The 19,004-nt window shown below is 38.0% G+C and overlaps 1 protein-coding gene across 1 annotated transcript; it reads right to left on the reverse strand.

Annotated features, from left to right (window-relative positions):
- Positions 1 to 19,001, reverse strand: commd8 (COMM domain containing 8). Its single transcript, XM_061886864.1, has 5 exons — positions 18,861 to 19,001; positions 11,564 to 11,719; positions 11,308 to 11,460; positions 1,896 to 2,051; positions 1 to 225 (listed from the first exon to the last, which is right to left on the reverse strand). The coding sequence occupies exons 1-5, from the start codon at positions 18,903 to 18,905 to the stop codon at positions 181 to 183; spliced, it is 555 nt and encodes a 184-aa protein (XP_061742848.1). The 5' UTR covers positions 18,906 to 19,001; the 3' UTR covers positions 1 to 180.
- Positions 19,002 to 19,004: the final 3 nt, after the last annotated feature.

The following is a 19,004-nucleotide window of genomic DNA, read 5'->3' on the forward strand; positions in this document are numbered from 1 at the left end:
TAATGAAGAAAACATTTTATTTCTTTTAAAACACAATTTTCCTCTACATGGATAAAAAAAACAAGGTTACATTAAAAAGAAATGTGAGCGAGACAGGAAGTGCACAGACCCTAGGTGGCTAAACAAACATGATTGTTCAGTAGACATGTTGATGTTGGCACGCTGCAGCTGTGAGGAAGGTCAGTCCTGGACAACGTTGTCCTTGTTTGTCAACTGCAGAACCACCTGTGAAGAAGACACAGGTGCCAGGGGGTTTTAGTGCGTGTTAGAGTCTAGTCCCTAACTCAGCAACAATGGCTGGGCTACAAAGTATTCACTACACTTTTGTTCCACCTTGTTTTGTTAACATCTTATTCCAAAAATGATACACATTCATTTTTAGGGACCGAATGTCCCTTTGGGACAGAGGACCCTGTTGTGTTTCTAAGGTTGTATTATTATTATTATTATACCGCCTCCTCTTTGAGCTGTAATTTGACCCCCTTAACATGCTTCAAAACTCACTAAATTTAACAAACACATCAGGACTGGCGACAATTGCCATCTAATCAAAAAAACTAAACTCAAAATTGCGCTATAGCGCCCCCTAGGAAAAAACAAAGACAAAACTGCTTGTAACTTCCATCAGGAATGTCGTAGAGACATGAAACAAAAACTTCTATGTAGGTCTGACTTACACCTAGATTTCATACACTGACCTCCTTCAGAAAAATCTACAGGAAGTTGGCAAAAACCCCTTCAAAACAAAGGTTTCCTAAAAAAATGTAATTTTTGCCTCTTTGATCTGTAATTTGACCCCCTTAAAATGTTTCAGAACTCACCAAACTGGACACACACATCAGGACTGGTGAAAACTGCGATCTAATAAAAAACAAAAACAAAAACAAAAAACTCAAAATTGCGCTCTAGCGCCCCCTAGGAATAAAACACAGACAAAACTGTTCCTAGGAAGAAAACCCACACAGAACTGCTTGTAACTTCCGTTAGGAATGTCGTAGAGACATGAAACAAAAACCTCTATATAGGTCTCACTTAGACCTAGATTTCATACACTGACTACCTTCAGAAAAAATCTACAGGAAGTTGGCAAAAACCCCTTCAAAACAAAGGTTTCCTAAAAAATTTAATTTTTGCCTCTTTTATCTGTAATTTGACCCCCTTAAAATGCTTCAAAACTCACCAAACTGGACACACACATCAGGACTGGCGAAAATTGCAATCTAATAAAAAAAACAAAAAACAACCCAAAACTCAAAATGGCGCTCTAGCGCCCCCTAGGAATAAAACAGACAAAACTGTTCCTAGGAAGAAAACACAGACAAAACTGCTTGTAACTTCCGGTAGGAATGTCATAGAGACATGAAACCAAAACCTCTATGTAGGTCTCACTTAGACCTACATTTAATTGATCCTTCAGCCAAAATCAACAGAAAGTTGTCAATTACCCCTTCAAAACAAAAGTTTTGTAAAAACCCGTCACCTTTTTTCAAACATTATCTCCTCTGAGCGCGTTTGTTGTGTCGGCTTCAAACTCGCACAGGAAAGAGATTGAACCCTTCTGATTAAAAGGTGAGAAAAGAGTTTTTGTAACTGCTTCAGTTTTGAATTTACGAGCCTTCAAAGAACTGCTGAGCTGATGCTGCTGCGCTGCTGCCGTCTGAAGATGGCCGCTTAAAAGCAGGAAGCACCAGCGTGACCACACAATGCAGAGAAGGTAGGTAGTGTGCGGGTAAAGATATGTTGACTGGGTGAAAGAAGGAGGCACCAGTTTGACTGCAGGATACAGAGAAGGTAGGTAATGTGCAGGTAAAGATATGTTGAATGGGTGAAAGAAGGAGGCTGTAAATGTCTCCAAAAGGTACCTGAACAGGTACGTCCAGAATGTTGGCGTCTACCTTATTAGCAGCCTCCAATGCACTGATGAGTGTGTTCAGCTCCTCTTTGTTGGTCTCCACTGTCAGCGGCTTGAAGGCTCCGTCCTCCCTGACGTCCAGACTGAGGCTGAGCAGAGGAGTCTGAAGAGAGGAGATCTTGTCGCTGGACAGCGCCATCTGGAGGTAGGGACAGAGGATGCAAGCGGAGGTTGGACGGTGGGGACGCGGCACATCAGATCAGGAAGTAAATATCAGGGTCAAATGTGGTGATGTTCACATCTTCACAGTACATACTTGCCAACCTTGAGACCTCCGATTTCAGGAGGTGGGGGGTTGGGTAATAGTGGCTTCGGAGGGGTGGGGAGTGTGGGAGGTGGGGGGGTTGACAGGGCGTGGTTAAGAGGGGAGGAGTATATTTACAGCTAGAATTCACCAAGTCAAGTATTTCATATATATATATATATATATATATATATATATATATATATATATATATATATATATATATATATATATATATATATAAGAAGTACTTGAATTTCAGTGAATTCTAGTTATATATATATATATGAGAAATAGTTGAATTTCAGTGTTCATTTATTTACACATATACACACATAACACTCATCTACTCATTGTTGAGTTAAGGGTTGAATTGTCCATCCTTATTCTATTCTCTGTCACTATTTTTCTAACCATGCTGAACACCCTCTCTGATGATGCATTGCTGTGTGGCAAGCACAAAAGTGCTTTCATCAAATGCACTAGAGTCTGGAATCTTCCATCTCTACCTCGCATGGTCCAAAACCGGCCAATCTTTGCTTCCTGAGGAAGATCTTCACTGCCAAGCACTTGGTAGTCCACTACTTCTTCCCGGAGGCTATCCAGGTACAATCGCAGCTGCGGCTTGGAACTTACAAGCGTATTTCTTCATCTTACTCGTCGTTGGCGTCGCCATGGCTTTATCTTCCTTGTTCTTCTACACTCTCTAAAAGCCGTAGATGGTGTTGTCACATATGTATGTACAGTAGATGGCAGTATTGTCGTTTTTAAGAGTGTCACAGCATTGCTGTTTACGGCAGACAAACTGCTTTACGGTAGACGAAAACGTGACTGCTGTTGTTGTGTGTTGTTACCGCGCTGGGAGGACGTTAATGAAACTGCCTAACAATAAACCCACATAAGAAACCAAGAACTCGCCCTCGATCATTCTACAGTTATAACGTCATTGGGCAGACACGCTGTTTATGTTGTGGGAAAAAATTGGTGTTTCTGTCTGTCATTCCGTTGTACATTTTTTTTCCTTTTACGGAAGGTTTTTTGTAGAGAAAAACCGAGGAAGAAACACTTAATTGAACGGTTTAAAAGAGGAGAAAACAGGAAAAAATTAAAATTTCATTTTGAAACATAGTTTATCTTCAATTTCGACTCTTTAAAATTCAACCGAAAAAAAGAAGAGAAAAACTAGCTAATTCGAAACTTTTTTTAAAAATTAAAAAAACTATTTATGGAACATCATTAGTCATTTTTCCTGATTAAGATTAATTTTAGAATTTGGATGACATGTTTTAAATAGGTTAAAATCCAATCTGCACTTTGTTAGAATATATAACAAATTGGACCAAGCTATATTTCTAACAAAGACAAATCATTATTTCTTCTAGATTTTCCAGAACCAAAATTTTAAAAGAAATTCAAAAGACATTGAAATAAGATTTAAATTTGATTCTAAAGATTTTCTAGATTTGCCAGAATAATTTTTGGGAATTTTAATAAGTTTGAATAAATATTTCGCAAATATTCTTTGTCGAAAAAACAGAAGCTAAAATGAACAATAAATTAAAATGTATTTATTATTCTTTACAATAAAAAAAATAAATTGACTTGAACATTAATTTAAATTGTCAGGAAAGAAGAGGAAGGAATGTAAAAGGTAAAAAGGTATATGTGTTTAAAAATCCTAAAATAATTTTTAAGGTTGTATTTTTTCTCTAAAATTGTCTTTCTGAAAGTTATAAGAAGCAAAGTACAAAAAATAAATGAATTTATTTAAACAAGTGAAGACCAAGTCTTTAAAATATTTTCTTGGATTTTCAAATTCTATTTGAGTTTTGTCTCTCTCAGAATTAAAAATGTTGAGCAAAGTGAGACCAGCTTGCTAGTAAATAAATACCATTTAAAAAATAGAGGCAGCTCACTGGTAAGTGCTGCTATTTGAGCTATTTTTAGAACAGGCCAGCGGGCGACTCATCTGGTCCTTACGGGCGACCTCCACGTTGGTGACCCCTGCTTTATAGTAACTTACTAACTGAATAAGCGTACTTTTGTAGTGATTTCCACATATTCCTGCACAAGAAGTCAGATATGTAACACTAGTGAGCAGTAGAGAATATCAAGTGATTAGTGGTCCAGGATATATTTACTTTATTCATTATTGACATGTTTCTTGCCACTTTATGTTGTATATTTTTATGACATTTTCAGTTGACTTTATCATGTATTATTACAGCCAAAATGTGATTTATTTTAGTCATTTCTTATCTGTCTATGTGTGTTTGTCTTTTTCTTCTGCTGTTGCTGAATTGCATGATTCTAGTCTTACGGATGTTGAAAGATGGTCTGTTTTTGTCAAACCTTCTCTTTGGTTCATTCATTTATTCCCTAAAATAACAAAGCTGCGCCACAACACTTAGTGCCAGTTGGAAGTTAGGAGGAAACATGGCGCCCTCTTGTCCCGTGAAAGCGGTTTGGCCGTACTCTATAATCTATACACCACTCTGAGAGATACGTGTGGACTGCAGGTTGACGCCTGTGCAATAAACGACGCTAGCAGGTACCTGTAAGCAAGAAAGACCAAACGATGTTTCATTTAGAATATAGAACACTACACATGGCTCTTAAAAACCGAATTGTGAATCAGGCTTTCTGTGAAAGTATATTTTAGGTGTAAAAGGATTTTTGAGCAACAGTATCCACAACATCCACAATCTCTGTATGGGACAAGAACGCACATGCTTTTGTGATAAACTGCTAGACTTTGTGGGATGAAGACAAAAACTACAAGAGTATCCAGAACCATAGGTTTTTTTTAGCCTGAGTATACAGAGGAAGAGCTTGAAGTTTTAGAACAGGGGTAGGGAACCTATGGCTCGCGAGCCAGATGTGGCTCTTTTGATGACTGCATCTGGCTCTCGGATAAATGTGAGCTGAGACTGTTAAAAATAATGTTCAAAATATAAAACATGCTCATGCATTTGAATCCATCCATCCTTTTTTCTACCGCACTTGATCAAGAAGTTGCAATAAGGGTAAGAAGTGATTTATTTATTATCGGTTAGTTTAGGGTTTGCCCTCCTGGGGGTTCTTCAGACCACCAAGCACAGACATGAGAGCCTGTTTCAGTGCTACAATATTTTTTTATTTTTCAATAAGTCTCTCAGTTGCTTTCCAGCAATTGTCTTTTTCCTCTTTCGTTCTCGCTCGCACTCTGGCTCCAGCCCCGACCCCGTCTCTCCTCCTGGCTGCTGCTTATAAATTAGATAAAAAGGACCAGGTGGGCCTTCTATGCACCTGTTGCTGATTTCGAGGCTGGTCCTGGCAACAACCCGCTTCGCTGCAGTCCCGCGGGCCACACCCCTTCCACAGTTAGTTTCAGAATAACAATGTTGATACAAAGAATAAGAGACTTATTATAATCGAGAAATGTTGGTCTAACTTAAAAATGCACGCGTTCAGTTGTGTTCAGTGTTGAAAAAAATATTACACGGCTCTCACGGAAATACATTTTAATATATTTGGATTCTTGGCTCTCTCAGCCAAAAAGGTTCCCGATCCCTGTTTTAGAAGCTGGGGGCTAAATGGAACCCGGCCGTAGTGAAAGGCAAAGAAATTACCCGAGCATTAGCATGTACGCTTAATTGACAACATAACAAAACAGTGTCCACTCTCACTGGGCTGCGGACTGATGGGATGGCTGTATCTTTCAGCACAATACTTGCGCTCTCAGTTGAGCTGGTAAATTCAGAATAGTCCTCGGGTAAAACTCAGAGGTGATTCAGCATCTCATGCTAGTGGTGTGTCTGTGAACAAGGCACGGCGATACTACGCCAGATAAGTGAGCTCTTGTCCTAACAATGTCCATATTAAGAAGCGGGTCTAGTAGGCGTGTAAATGAAGCTTTGGTGGATTTGGGATGTTCTTTCAGGCGGATTTATATGCGGAGTAGATGACTTCTCATTACCTGCCTCTTGTCAGCAATTGTTTGCTCTTTAGAAGGCACAGAAAAGAGAAAGGCTGGTTTTCTTGTCTAATAAGGATTGTGAATGAGTTGTGAATTAAAAATAAGTGCAGTTTGGCTTTAAGGATGCACTTTATCCACCACAGCACACATTGTGGTATATCTGCGGGACTCAAACTCAGGTCAAACAATCTCCAGTGCCCTGCAAAAGTATTGGAACAGTGAGGTCAATTCCTTTATGTTTGTTGCAGACTGAAAACAAAGACAAGCACCAACCACCTTGCGGCCACAGCTCCAATCGGCCACCTCGACAATGTAGCTACGTAACATCGCCCACTCGGACTCAACCCCAGGGAGGTGTTTAGGGCACGTCCGACCGGTAAGAGGCCATGAGGAAGACCCGGGACACGTTGGGAAGACTATGTCTCCTGGCTGGCCTGGGAACGCCTTGGGATCCCTTGGGAGGAGCTGGACCAAGTGGATAGGGAAAGGGAAGTCTGGGCTTCTCTGCTTAGGCTGCTGCCCCCGTGACCCCACCTCGGATAAGCGGAACAAGGTGGATGGATGGATGAAAACATTTGGGTTTGACATCAAAAGATAAATATGAGACGAGACAACCAACAGTTCGGTATTTATTTTGAAGTATTTACATGTGAATCTGGTACACAACTTAGAAGATAGCCTTATTTGTAATGGAACACAACATTTTTAGGTGAGCAAAAGTGTTGGAACATATAATGTTAAAGTAGATTAAAGTGAAATATTTAGTTGCAAATCCTTTGCTTTAAAAAAGTGCATCAAGCCTGAGAGCATTGACATCACCAAACTTTTGCATTCTTCTTTTGTGATTCTTGTCCAGGCTTTCACCGCAGCCTCTTTCACTTGTTGTTTGTTTTGGTGGGGGTTACTGCCTTCAGTCAGCAGGTCCAGTGCATGCTCTATGTGGCTTTAAGTCTGGAGACTGACTTGGGCAGTCTCAAAACTTCCACTTCTTGCCCCGGATCAACTCCTTTCTTGTTACCTTGCTGCAGGATGAAGGATCTCCCAATCAGTTTGGTTGCAGACCAAATGTTTCTGAGTTGGTGTTGCAGCTGCCATGGTGTGTTACATCCCCGATGAAGATGAGGTCCCACAAAACACCAAGCAAGCCATGACATGACATGAGGTCCCACAAAACCGATGAAGATGAGGTCCCACAAAACACCAAGCAAGCCATGACATGACATGAGGTCCCACAAAACCGATGAAGATGAGGTCCCACAAAACACCAAGCAAGCCATGACATGACATGAGGTCCCACAAAACCGATGAAGATGAGGTCCCACAAAACACCAAGCAAGCCATGACATGACATGAGGTCCCACAAAACTGATGAAGATGAGGTCCCACAAAACCGATGAAGATGAGGTCCCACAAAACTGATGAAGATGATGTCCCACAAAACCGATGAAGATGAGGTCCCACAAAACACCATGCAAGCCATGACATGACATGATGTGTCACAGATGAGCTTGTATGTTTGGGATCATAAACAGATCCTTTCTTTATCCAAACGTTCACCTTTCCATCACTTTGCAAGTAGTCCATCTTTGTCTCATCAGTCCATTAAACTTTTTCCCAGAATTGTTGAGTCTCCTTTCTGTACCTTCTGGCAAATTCCAGCCTGGCCTTCTTATTCTTCTTGCTTTTAAGTGGTGTGCATCTTCTGGTGTAGACACTGTACTCTTGCCCTCTGGAGGTTGTGGCTGACGTCACTAACAGTTGTTTCTTTATAGCTCTCACAATGTTTCTGTCATCAACTGCTGATGTTTTCCTTGGTCTACGTCTGTTGCTTAGTACACCAGTGGTTTCTTTCTTCTTCAGGACATTCCAAATGCTTGTACTGGCTATCTCTAAGGGAGAGACCCGCCACCCGTTGGAGGAAACTCATTTGGGCCGCTTGTACCCGTGATCTTGTCCTTTCGGTCATAACGCAAAGCTCATGACCATAGGTGAGGATGGAAACGTAGATCGAGCGGTAAATTGAGAGCTTTGCCTTCCGGCTCAGCTCCTTCTTCACCATAACGGATCGATACAGCATCCACATTACTACAAACCCCGTTTCCATATGAGTTGGGGAATTGTGTTGGATGTAAATATAAACAGAATACAATGATTTGCAAATCCTTTTCAAGCCATATTCAGTTGAATATGCTACAAAGACAACATATTTGATGTTCAAATTGCTAAACATTTTTTTTTTGCAAATAATCATTAACTTTAGAATTTAATGCCAGCAACATGTGACAAAGAAGTTGGGAAAGGTGGCAATAAACACTGATAAAGTTGAGGAATGCTCATCAAACACTTATTTGGAACATCCCACAGGTGTGCAGACTAATTGGGAACAGGCGGGTGCCATGATTGGCTATAAAAACAGCTTCCCAAAAAATGCTCAGTCTTTCACAAGAAAGGATGGGGCGAGGTACACCCCTTTGTCCACAACTGCGTGAGCAAATAGTCAAACAGTTTAAGAACAACCTTTCTCAAAGTGACATTGCAAGAAATTGAGGGATTTCAACATCTACGCTCCATAATATCATCAAAAGGTTCAGAGAATCTGGAGAAATCACTCCATGTAAGCGGCATGGCCGGAAACCAACATTGAATGACCGTGACCTTCCATCCCTCAGACGGCACCGTATCAAAAACCAACATCAATCTCTAAAGGATATCACCACATGGGCTCAGCAACACTTCAGAAATCCACTGTCACTAAATACAGTTGGTCGCTACATCTGTAAGTGCAAGTTAAAGCTCTACTATGCAAAGCGAAAGCCATTTATCAACAACATCCAGAAACGCCGCCGGCTTCTCTGGGCCCGAGATCATCTAAGATGGACTGATGCAAAGTGGAAAAGTGTTCTGTGGTCTGACGAGTCCACATTTCAAATTGTTTTTGGAAATATTTGACATGGTGTCATCCGGACCAAAGGGGAAGCGGACCATCCAGACGGTTATCGACGCAAAGTTCAAAAGCCAGCATGTGTGATGGTATGGGGGTGCATTAGTGCCCAAGGCATGGGTAACTTACACATCTGTGAAGGCACCATTAATGCTGAAAGGTACATACAGGTTTTGGAACAACATATGCTGACATTTAAGCGCCGTCTTTTTCATGGACGCCCCTGCTTATTTCAGCAAGACAATGCCAATCCACATTCAGCACATGTTACAACAGCGTGGCTTTGCAGTAAAAGAGTGCGGGTACTTTCCTGGCCCGCGTGCAGTCCAGGCCTGTCTCCCATGGAAAATGTGTGGCGCATTATGAAGCGTAAAATAGGACAGCGGAGACCCCGGACTGTTGAAGGACTAAAGCTCTACATAAAACAAGAATGGGAAAGAATTCCACTTTCCAAGCTTCAACAATTAGTTTCCTCAGTTGTCAAACGTTTATTGCATGTTGTTAAAAGAAAAGGTGATGTAACACAGTGGTGAACATGCCCTTTCCCAACTACTTTGGCACGTGTTGCAGCCATAACATTTTAAGTTGATTATTATTTGAGTTTGAACATTAAATATGAGTTTGAACATTAAATATCTTGTCTTTGTAGCATATTCAGCTGAATATGGGTTGAAAAGGATTGGCAGATAATTTTATTCCGTTTATATTTACATCCAACGCAATTTCCCAACTCATTTGGAAACAGGGTTTGTAAGACGCCACACCGATCCACCTGTCAATCTCACCATTCACTCTTTCCTCACTTGTGAACAAGACTCCCAGGTACTTGAACTCCTCCACTTGGGGCAGGGTCTCCTCCCCAACCCGGAGATGGCACTCCACCCTTTTCCGGGCGAGAACCATGGACTCGGACTTGGAGGTGTTATCTATGTATTTATTTATGGGGTGTTAGTGCTATTTATTGTTTGAATGATCAATGTCATTGGGAGACACCTGGGCAACAAAACACACCTGTCAGTCACAGGTTCCAATACTTTTGCGCTCATGAAAAATGGGATGGTTCAAACAAAAAGGTGCTAAGTTGTGGATCAGATCCTAATTTAATTAAAGCTGCAAGCAGCGATGGACGGGACCGCTTTGGCTGCTGTCCCCGCGACCCAAACCCGGATAAGCGGTAGACGATGGATGGATGGATGATTACACAGAGAAAAGTTCTATACACATGTGTTATACATCAGTCTCATAGTAATAACAGTTGTAAAGTTGCTTGGGCATTTTATAAGGACGCCTTGGTGCCGCCATTTTGAGACTGTAATGCATGGTGAATGTAATGCAGCTGTTGTATTGAAGTGGGAATAGCAAACTTCCTGTTGATTTTAGTTGGGGGCGGTCAGTATATGAAATATAGGTCTCAGTGAGACCTATATTGAGGTTTTTGTTTCATGTGTGTACGACAGTCCTACATTGAGTTAGAAGCAGTTTTGTCTGAGCAGGAAGCCTCCATTTTGTGACAGCAGTACACACAACAGCAGCAGCGTTCCGGTTCTTAGGGGTCTCATAAAACCCAAAACGGGGTAGTAATTAAAATTATTTCATCAACTTTTAATCAGAAGGGTTCAATCTCTCCTCTGTGCTTATTTGAAGCCGAAACGATAAACAGGTTCAGAGGAGATAATGTTTGAAAAAAAAGCGACATTTTTTAGCCAACTTTTGTATTGAAGTGGCAATAGCAAACTTCTTGTTGATTTTAGCTGGGGGGTGTCAGTGTATGAAATATAGGTCTAACTGAGACCTACATAGTGGTTTTTGATTTATGTTTCTACGACGTTCCTACTGGAAGTTACTGATTGTTGTGTCTGTGTTTTCTTCCTAGGGGGCGCTATAGCACAATTTTGAGTTTTGGGATTTGGTTTTTTGATTAGATCGCAATTTTCCTGATGTGTGTGTCAAATTTGGTGAGTTTTGAAGCATGTTAAGGGGGTCAAATTACAGCTCAAAGAGGTGGCGGAATAATAATAATAAAACCTTAGAAATTCAATAGGGTCCTCTGTCCCAAAGGGACATCGGTCCCTAAATACCTGGAACTGTTGGATCTCTTGTCCCATATTCTTCTTTTGGTGTCAAACCCAAATGTTTTCAGTCCACAACAAAAATAAACGAGTTGGTCTCACTGTTCCAAAACTTTTGGAGGGCACTGGCCAAACAATCCAGGTAGAAATAAAACGATGAAACTATACAAAGTACTCTTTTACCTTTAGCTGCCAGTCGAAGTCTTGTAGCGTGGCAGAAGCTACTGAGTTGGTTCTGGCAAGCAGAGCATGGAGAATGTCTTCTTTTCTGGCTTTGAGAACAGTGAGAACAGCCTTCGAATGACTGCTGCTCACCTCCGACAGACCAGCCAGAACCTGGACACGGGCAGCGGGACAATCCCATTGGCAACCGCACCCGCTAACAGCTGCTCACAGTCATGGTTGCTGTGCGGAGCTTGTGATTAAACGGTCACCTCACCTCCTCATCGGAGCTCCTGTTGCCGACTGCGTGACAGAAGACCGCTGACAATGCGTTGAGGAGCTCCAGCCATTCACCCGGACTCCACGTGGCCTCGTAGTCCGCCCTGCGAGGGGGCTCCTGCCCACAGAGTCCATCCACCACCTTATGGCAGAGCTGCACAAAGGCAAAACCATTTTGAGAGATAACGAGGAAGCCGATCACGTGATCCGTGACGTAGGGTTAGGAACCAGAGCTCTCTTCCCCATCAACAACGATGCTAATCAAGCAGACTTTGTGAGAGCCAACGATTACTTTGGGGATTTTTGAGCCCGAACCCAAAGAGGATGCGCAATAAGTTTTAGAGGCTGAGGGCTAAACAGATGCAGTTTTATTGATACACTACAACATCAGCAGCATTGCTAGGTGCTAAACATACAAGCTAACCATAATAAAACAAATATTTACTGTACAATAACAATATCACTCATATTTGGTACATTTTCAGGTTACAATGTGTGAATGGAGTATTGTTGGCGGGTTCTTTCTCAATTTTTTTGAGTGTTTTATGAGTGCAATAGAGGATCCTCCATCTTTTGACTCGATTGTTAGCTATTTATTTACAATTTCGAATGCATAAAAAAGCCAAGCATTTTTGTTCTTGTGTTACATAATTTCTCCCCAACCAAGTGGTTGGGGAGAGGGAAGTCTGGGCTTCCCTGCTTAGGCTGCTGCCCCCGCGACCCGACCTCGGATAAGCGGAAGAAAATGGATGGATGGATGAACAACAGCAACAACAAATAATATTTTAGCAGGAATTCCACTCAAATAATCAAAGTATTTCTTATAGCCGTTACATATGTGTTAGTAAATGACTTTTTGTTCAAGTTGCACATTTCATAAACACAACCAACAACAATAACAACAACATCAATGACTTTTTGTTACAGTTGCACATTACAGAAGCACAACAACAACAAACAGTATTTAAGCAGGAATTTCACTCAAATAATCAAAGTATTTCTTATAGCCGTTACATGTGTGTTAGTAAAATACTTTTTGCTTGAGTTGCACACTTCAGAAACACAACTAACAATAACACCAACAACCAACAATATTTACCAGGAATGCCACTCAAATAATCAAAGTATTTCTTATAGGCGTTACATATGTGTTAGTAAATTACTTTTTGTTAGAGTTGCACATTTCAAAAACATAACAAACAATAACAACAACGACTTTTTGTTAGAGTTGCACATTTCAGAAACACAACAAACAACAACAACAAACAATATTTAGCAGGAATTTCACTCAAATAATCAAAGTATTTCTTATAGCCGTTACATATGTGTTAGTAAATGACTTTTTGTTAGAGTTGCACATGTCAGAAACACAACAAACAACAACAAAAACAACAAACATTATTTTAGCAGGAATTTCTCTAAAATAATCAATTTTTTTCTTATACCTGTTACATATGTGTTAGTAAATGACTTTTTGTTAATAGTTGCACATTTCACAAACACAAAAAACCATAACAACAATGACTTTGTTGCAGTTGCACATTTCAGAAACACAACAAAAACAACAACAAACAATATTTTAGCAGGAATTTCACTCAAATAACCAAAGTATTTTTTTTTATACATGTTACATATGTGTTAGTAAATGACTTTTTATTAACAGTTGCACATTTCAGAAACACAACAAACAACAACAACAACAACAACAAACAATATTTTAGCAGGAATTTCACTGAAATAATCAAAGTATTTCTTATAGTCGTTACATATGTGTTAGTAAATGACTTTTTGTTAATAGTTGCACATTTCAGAAACACAAAAAACAATAACAACAATGACTTTGTTGCAGTTGCACATTTCAGAAACACAACAAAAACAACAACAAACAATATTTTAGCAGGAATTTCACTCAAATAACCAAATTATTTTTTTTATACATGTTACATATGTGTTAGTAAATGACTTTTTATTAACAGTTGCACATTTCAGAAACACAACAAACAACAACAACAACAACAACAAACAATATTTTAGCAGGAATTTCACTGAAATAATCAAAGTATTTCTTATAGTCGTTACATATGTGTTAGTAAATGACTTTTTGTTAATAGTTGCACATTTCAGAAACACAAAAAACAATAACAACAATGACTTTGTTGCAGTTGCACATTTCAGAAACACAACAAAAACAACAACAAACAATATTTTAGCAGGAATTTCACTCAAATAACCAAATTATTTTTTTTATACATGTTACATATGTGTTAGTAAATGACTTTTTATTAACAGTTGCACATTTCAGAAACACAACAAACAACAACAACAACAACAACAAACAATATTTTAGCAGGAATTTCACTGAAATAATCAAAGTATTTCTTATAGTCGTTACATATGTGTTAGTAAATGACTTTTTGTTAATAGTTGCACATTTCAGAAACACAAAAAACAATAACAACAATGACTTTGTTGCAGTTGCACATTTCAGAAACACAACAAAAACAACAACAAACAATATTTTAGCAGGAATTTCACTCAAATAACCAAATTATTTTTTTTATACATGTTACATATGTGTTAGTAAATGACTTTTTATTAACAGTTGCACATTTCAGAAACACAACAAACAACAACAACAACAACAACAAACAATATTTTAGCAGGAATTTCACTGAAATAATCAAAGTATTTCTTATAGTCGTTACATATGTGTTAGTAAATGACTTTTTGTTAAGATTTGCACATTTCAAAAACACAACGAACAACAACTAAAAACAGTATTTTAGTAGGAATTTCACTCAAATAATCAAAATATTTCTTATAGGCGTTACATATGTGTTAGTAAATGACTTTTTGTTTGAGTTGCACATGTCAGAAACACAACAAAAACAACAAACAATATTTTAGCAGGAATTTCTCTAAAATAATCAAATTTTTTCTCATACCTGTTACATATGTGTTAGTAAAGGACTTTTTGTTAATAGTTACACATTTCAGAAACACAAAAAACAATAACAACAACAATGACTTTGTTTGAGTTGCACATTTCAGAAACAACAAACAATATTTTAGCAGGAATTTCACTCAAATAACCAAAGTATTTTTTTTATCCATGTTACATATGTGTTAGTAAATGACTTTTTATTATTAGTTGCACATTTCAGAAACACAACAAACAACAACAAACAATATTTTAGCAGGGATTTCACTGAAATAATCAAAGTATTTCTTATAGCCGTTACATATGTGTTAGTAAATGACTTTTTGTTAAGATTTGCACATTTCAAAAACACAACAAACAACAACAACTAAAAACAGTATTTTAGTAGGAATTTCACTCAAATAATCAAAATATTTCTTATAGCCGTTACATATGTGTTAGTAAATGACTTTTTGTTAGAGTTGCACATTTCATAAACACAACAAACAATATTTTAAATGGTAAATTAAATGGTTGTACTTATATAGCGCTTTTCTACCCCTATTTAAGGAGCCCACATTCACCCATTCACACACTGATGGTGGGAGCTGCCATGCAAGGCGCTCACCAGGACCATCAGGAGCAAGGGTGAGGTGTCTTGCTGAAGGACACAACGAACATGACTAAGATGGTGGAAGGTGGGGATTGAACCAGCAACCCTCAGATTGCTGGCACGGCCACTCTCCCAACTTCGCCACCCCGTCTCCATAAAAAACAAACCCCCCCAAAAAAAATTGTATAAAAACGTTATCGTAAAAAACTTATTTTTGAAGGAATAACTTGTTTTAAAATCGTGACTCATTTATTTTGATTTTAACGAACACATTTTTTTCAGGAATGTAGGATATCATAATTGTTGCAATTTTAGATCAATTTTAAAAGATCAATCAATCAATCAACGTTTACTTATAAAGCCCTAAATCACTAGTGTCTCAAAGGGCTGCACAAGCCACAACACAAACCACCACGACATCCTCGGTAGGCCCACATAAGGGCAAGGAAAACTCACACCCAGTTAAGTTAAAGTTAAAGATACAGAAATGGCATGTATTACATGGATTCATTTTCTGTCAGAAACATTTAGTCGACTACATTTAGTAAAAAAAGACACTTATTTATTTATTAGTTAATTAATTCCACATGATGCAGCGGGCCAGATATTGACTTTGAAACCTGAGGCAGTCTGTTTTAGCAGGAACAACAAATAGTATTTTAGCAAGAATTTCACTCAAATAATCAAAGTATTTCTTATAGCCGTTACATATGTGTTGGTAAAATACTTTTTGTTCGAGTTGCACATTTCAGAAACACAACCAACAACAATAACAACAACATCCATGACTTTTTGTTCCAGTTGCACATTTCACAAACACAGCAAACAATAACAACAACAACAACAAACAATATTTTAGCAGGAATTTACCTCAAATAATCAAAGTATTTCTTATGTCCGTTACATGCGTGTTAGTAAATGACTTTTTGTTAGAGTTGCACATTTCACAAACACAACAAACAATATCAACAACGCCTTTTTGTTACAGTTGCACATTACAGAAGCACAACAACAACAACAAACAGTATTTAAGCAGGAATTTCCCTCAAATAATCAACGTATTTCTTATAGCTGTTACATATGTGTTAATAAATGACTTTTTTGTTTGAGTTGCACATTTCAGAAATACAACAAACAATAACAACAACAACAACAAACAATATTTTAGCAGGAATTTCCCTCAAAAATCAAAGTATTTCTTATATCCGTTACATATGTGTTAGTAAATGACTTTTTTGTTTGAGTTGCACATTTCAGAAACACAACAAATAACTAACAACAACATCAATGACTTTTTGTTGGAGTTGCACATTTCAGAAACACAACAAACAACAACAAACAATATTTTAGCAGGAATTTCACTCAAATAATCAAAGTATTTCTTATATCCGTTACATATGTGTTAGTAAATGACTTTTTGTTAGAGTTGCACCTTTCACAAACACAACAAACAATAACAACAACGCCTTTTTGCTACAGTTGCACATTACAGAAGCACAACAACAACAACAACAACAACAAACAGTATTTTAGCAGGAATTTCACTCAAATAATCAACATATTTCTTATAGCTGTTACATGTGTTAGTAAATTAATTTTTTGTTTGAGTTGCACATTTCAGAAATACAACAAACAATAACAACAACAACAACAACAAACAATATTTTAGCAGGAATTTCCCTCAAAAAATCAAAGTATTTCTTATATCCGTTAAATATGTGTTAGTAAATGACTTTTTTGTTTGAGTTGCACATTTCAAAAACACAACAAACAACTAACAACAACATCAATGACTTTTTGTTGGAGTTGCACATTTCAGAAACACAACAAACAACAACAACAAACAATATTTTAGCAGGAATTTCACTCAAATAATCAAAGTATTTCTTATATCCGTTACATATGTGTTAGTAAATGACTTTTTGTTAGAGTTGCACATTTCACAAACACAACAAACTATAACAACAACGCCTTTTTGTTACAGTTGCACATTACAGAAGCACAACAACAACAACAACAAACAGTATTTTAGCAGGAATTTCATTCAAATAATCAATGTATTTCTTATAGCCGTTACATATGTGTTAGTAAATGACTTTTTGTTAGAGTTTCACACTTCAGAAACACAACAAAAAACAAAAACAACATCAATGACTTTTTGTTCGAGTTGCACATTTCAGAAACACAACCAACAACAATAACAACAACATCAATAAAAACAACACCTCCAGGCAACTTCAACACTTTACTAATACCCTCCTCCATTCACATCCCATCTCCCCGGATTATAAACAACTCAAATGTACTTCTAATGTATATACTTGTTCTTATGCTATGTGAACTCACTATGTTCTCTGCTGGCTGTACATATCCTACTAAATAAGACCTACACTGTTTCAATGTCCACATTTCTCTGTTGATGCAATTGTTGATGACTGAAGTACTGATATCAACCAAAGCTCCTCATCCCACCCCCCGGATTGTAAATAATGTAAATAATTCAATGTATATACTATGATGATTAACTTGTGTGATGACTGTATTATGTTGATAGTATATATTTGTACCATGAATTGATTAACGTGGACCCCAACTTAAACAAGTTGAAAAACTTATTGGGGTGTTTCCATTTAGTGGTCAATTGTACGGAATATGTACTGTACTGTGCAATCTACTAATATAAGTATCAATCAATCAATCAATCAATGACTTTTTGTTAGAGTTGCACATTTCAGAAACACAACAACAACAACAACAAACAATATTTTAGCAGGAATTTCCCTCAAATAATCAAAGTATTTCTTATGTCCGTTACATATGTGTTAGTAAATGACTTTTTTGTTTGAGTTGCACATTTCAGAAACACAACAAATAACTAACAACAACATCAATGACTTTTTGTTGGAGTTGCACATTTCAGAAACACAACAAACAACAACAAACAATATTTTAGCAGGAATTTCACTCAAATAATCAAAGTATTTCTTATATCCGTTACATATGTGTTAGTAAATGACTTTTTGTTAGAGTTGCACCTTTCACAAACACAACAAACAATAACAACAACGCCTTTTTGCTACAGTTGCACATTACAGAAGCACAACAACAAACAATATTTTAGCAGGAATTTCACTTAAATAATTAACGTATTTCTTATAGCCTTTACATATTTGTTAGTAAAGGACTTTTTGTTCGAGTTGAACATTTTAGAAATACAACAAACAACAACAACAACAACTAAAAACAGTATTTTAGCAGGCTTTTCACTCAAATAATCAAAATATGTCTTATAGCCGTTACATATGTGTTAGTAAATGACTTTTTGTTCGAGTTGCACATTTCATAAACACAACAAACAACAATAACAACAACATCCATGACTTTCTGTTCCAGTTGCACATTTCATAAACACAACCAACAACAATAACAACAACATCAATGACTTTTTGTTACAGTTGCACATTTCACAAACACAACAAACAACAACAACAACAAACAATATTTTAGCAGGAATTTTCCTCAAGTAATCAAAGTATTGATTCATCCATCCATTCATTTCCTACCGCTTGTCCCTTTTGGGGTCGCTGGTGCCCATCTCAGCTGCATTCGGGCGGAAGGCGGCGTACACCCTGGACAAGTCGCCACCTCACCACAGGGCCAGTTTAAAGTCCTCCACTTTATTCATCGACACGAGCCAACAACGTACATGTGAAAGTGAAGCCTCCAGATGTGTTGCAGTCGCCACACAAGTTTAAAACTTACTTTAATGCACTCCGGGGCAGGCAGGCCGGCGAGTCGTGTCGCCATGTTTACTTCCGCTTCTTTTTCCGCTTTCCGGTCAGCTGACGCAGCGCGGTGTCAAGTCACGTGACATTCAAATGCACTTACAAAAAAAAAAAAAGGTCC

The sequence above is a fragment of the Nerophis ophidion genome, linkage group LG24, assembly GCF_033978795.1.
Source record: "Nerophis ophidion isolate RoL-2023_Sa linkage group LG24, RoL_Noph_v1.0, whole genome shotgun sequence".
Classification (NCBI taxonomy): Eukaryota; Metazoa; Chordata; class Actinopteri; order Syngnathiformes; family Syngnathidae; genus Nerophis; species Nerophis ophidion.

Bases quoted from the DNA above. Each gene is read 5' to 3' on its own strand.
- commd8 (XM_061886864.1), bottom strand. From the start codon at position 18,905: ATGGCGACACGACTCGCCGGCCTGCCTGCCCCGGAGTGCATTAAA. The intron at 11,720-18,860 runs GTAAGTTTTAAA...GCCTTTGTGCAG, and splicing joins CTGCCCCGGAGTGCATTAAA to CTCTGCCATAAGGTGGTGGA. The intron at 2,052-11,307 runs GTAAAAGAGTAC...CCCTACCTCCAG, and splicing joins ACTTCGACTGGCAGCTAAAG to ATGGCGCTGTCCAGCGACAA.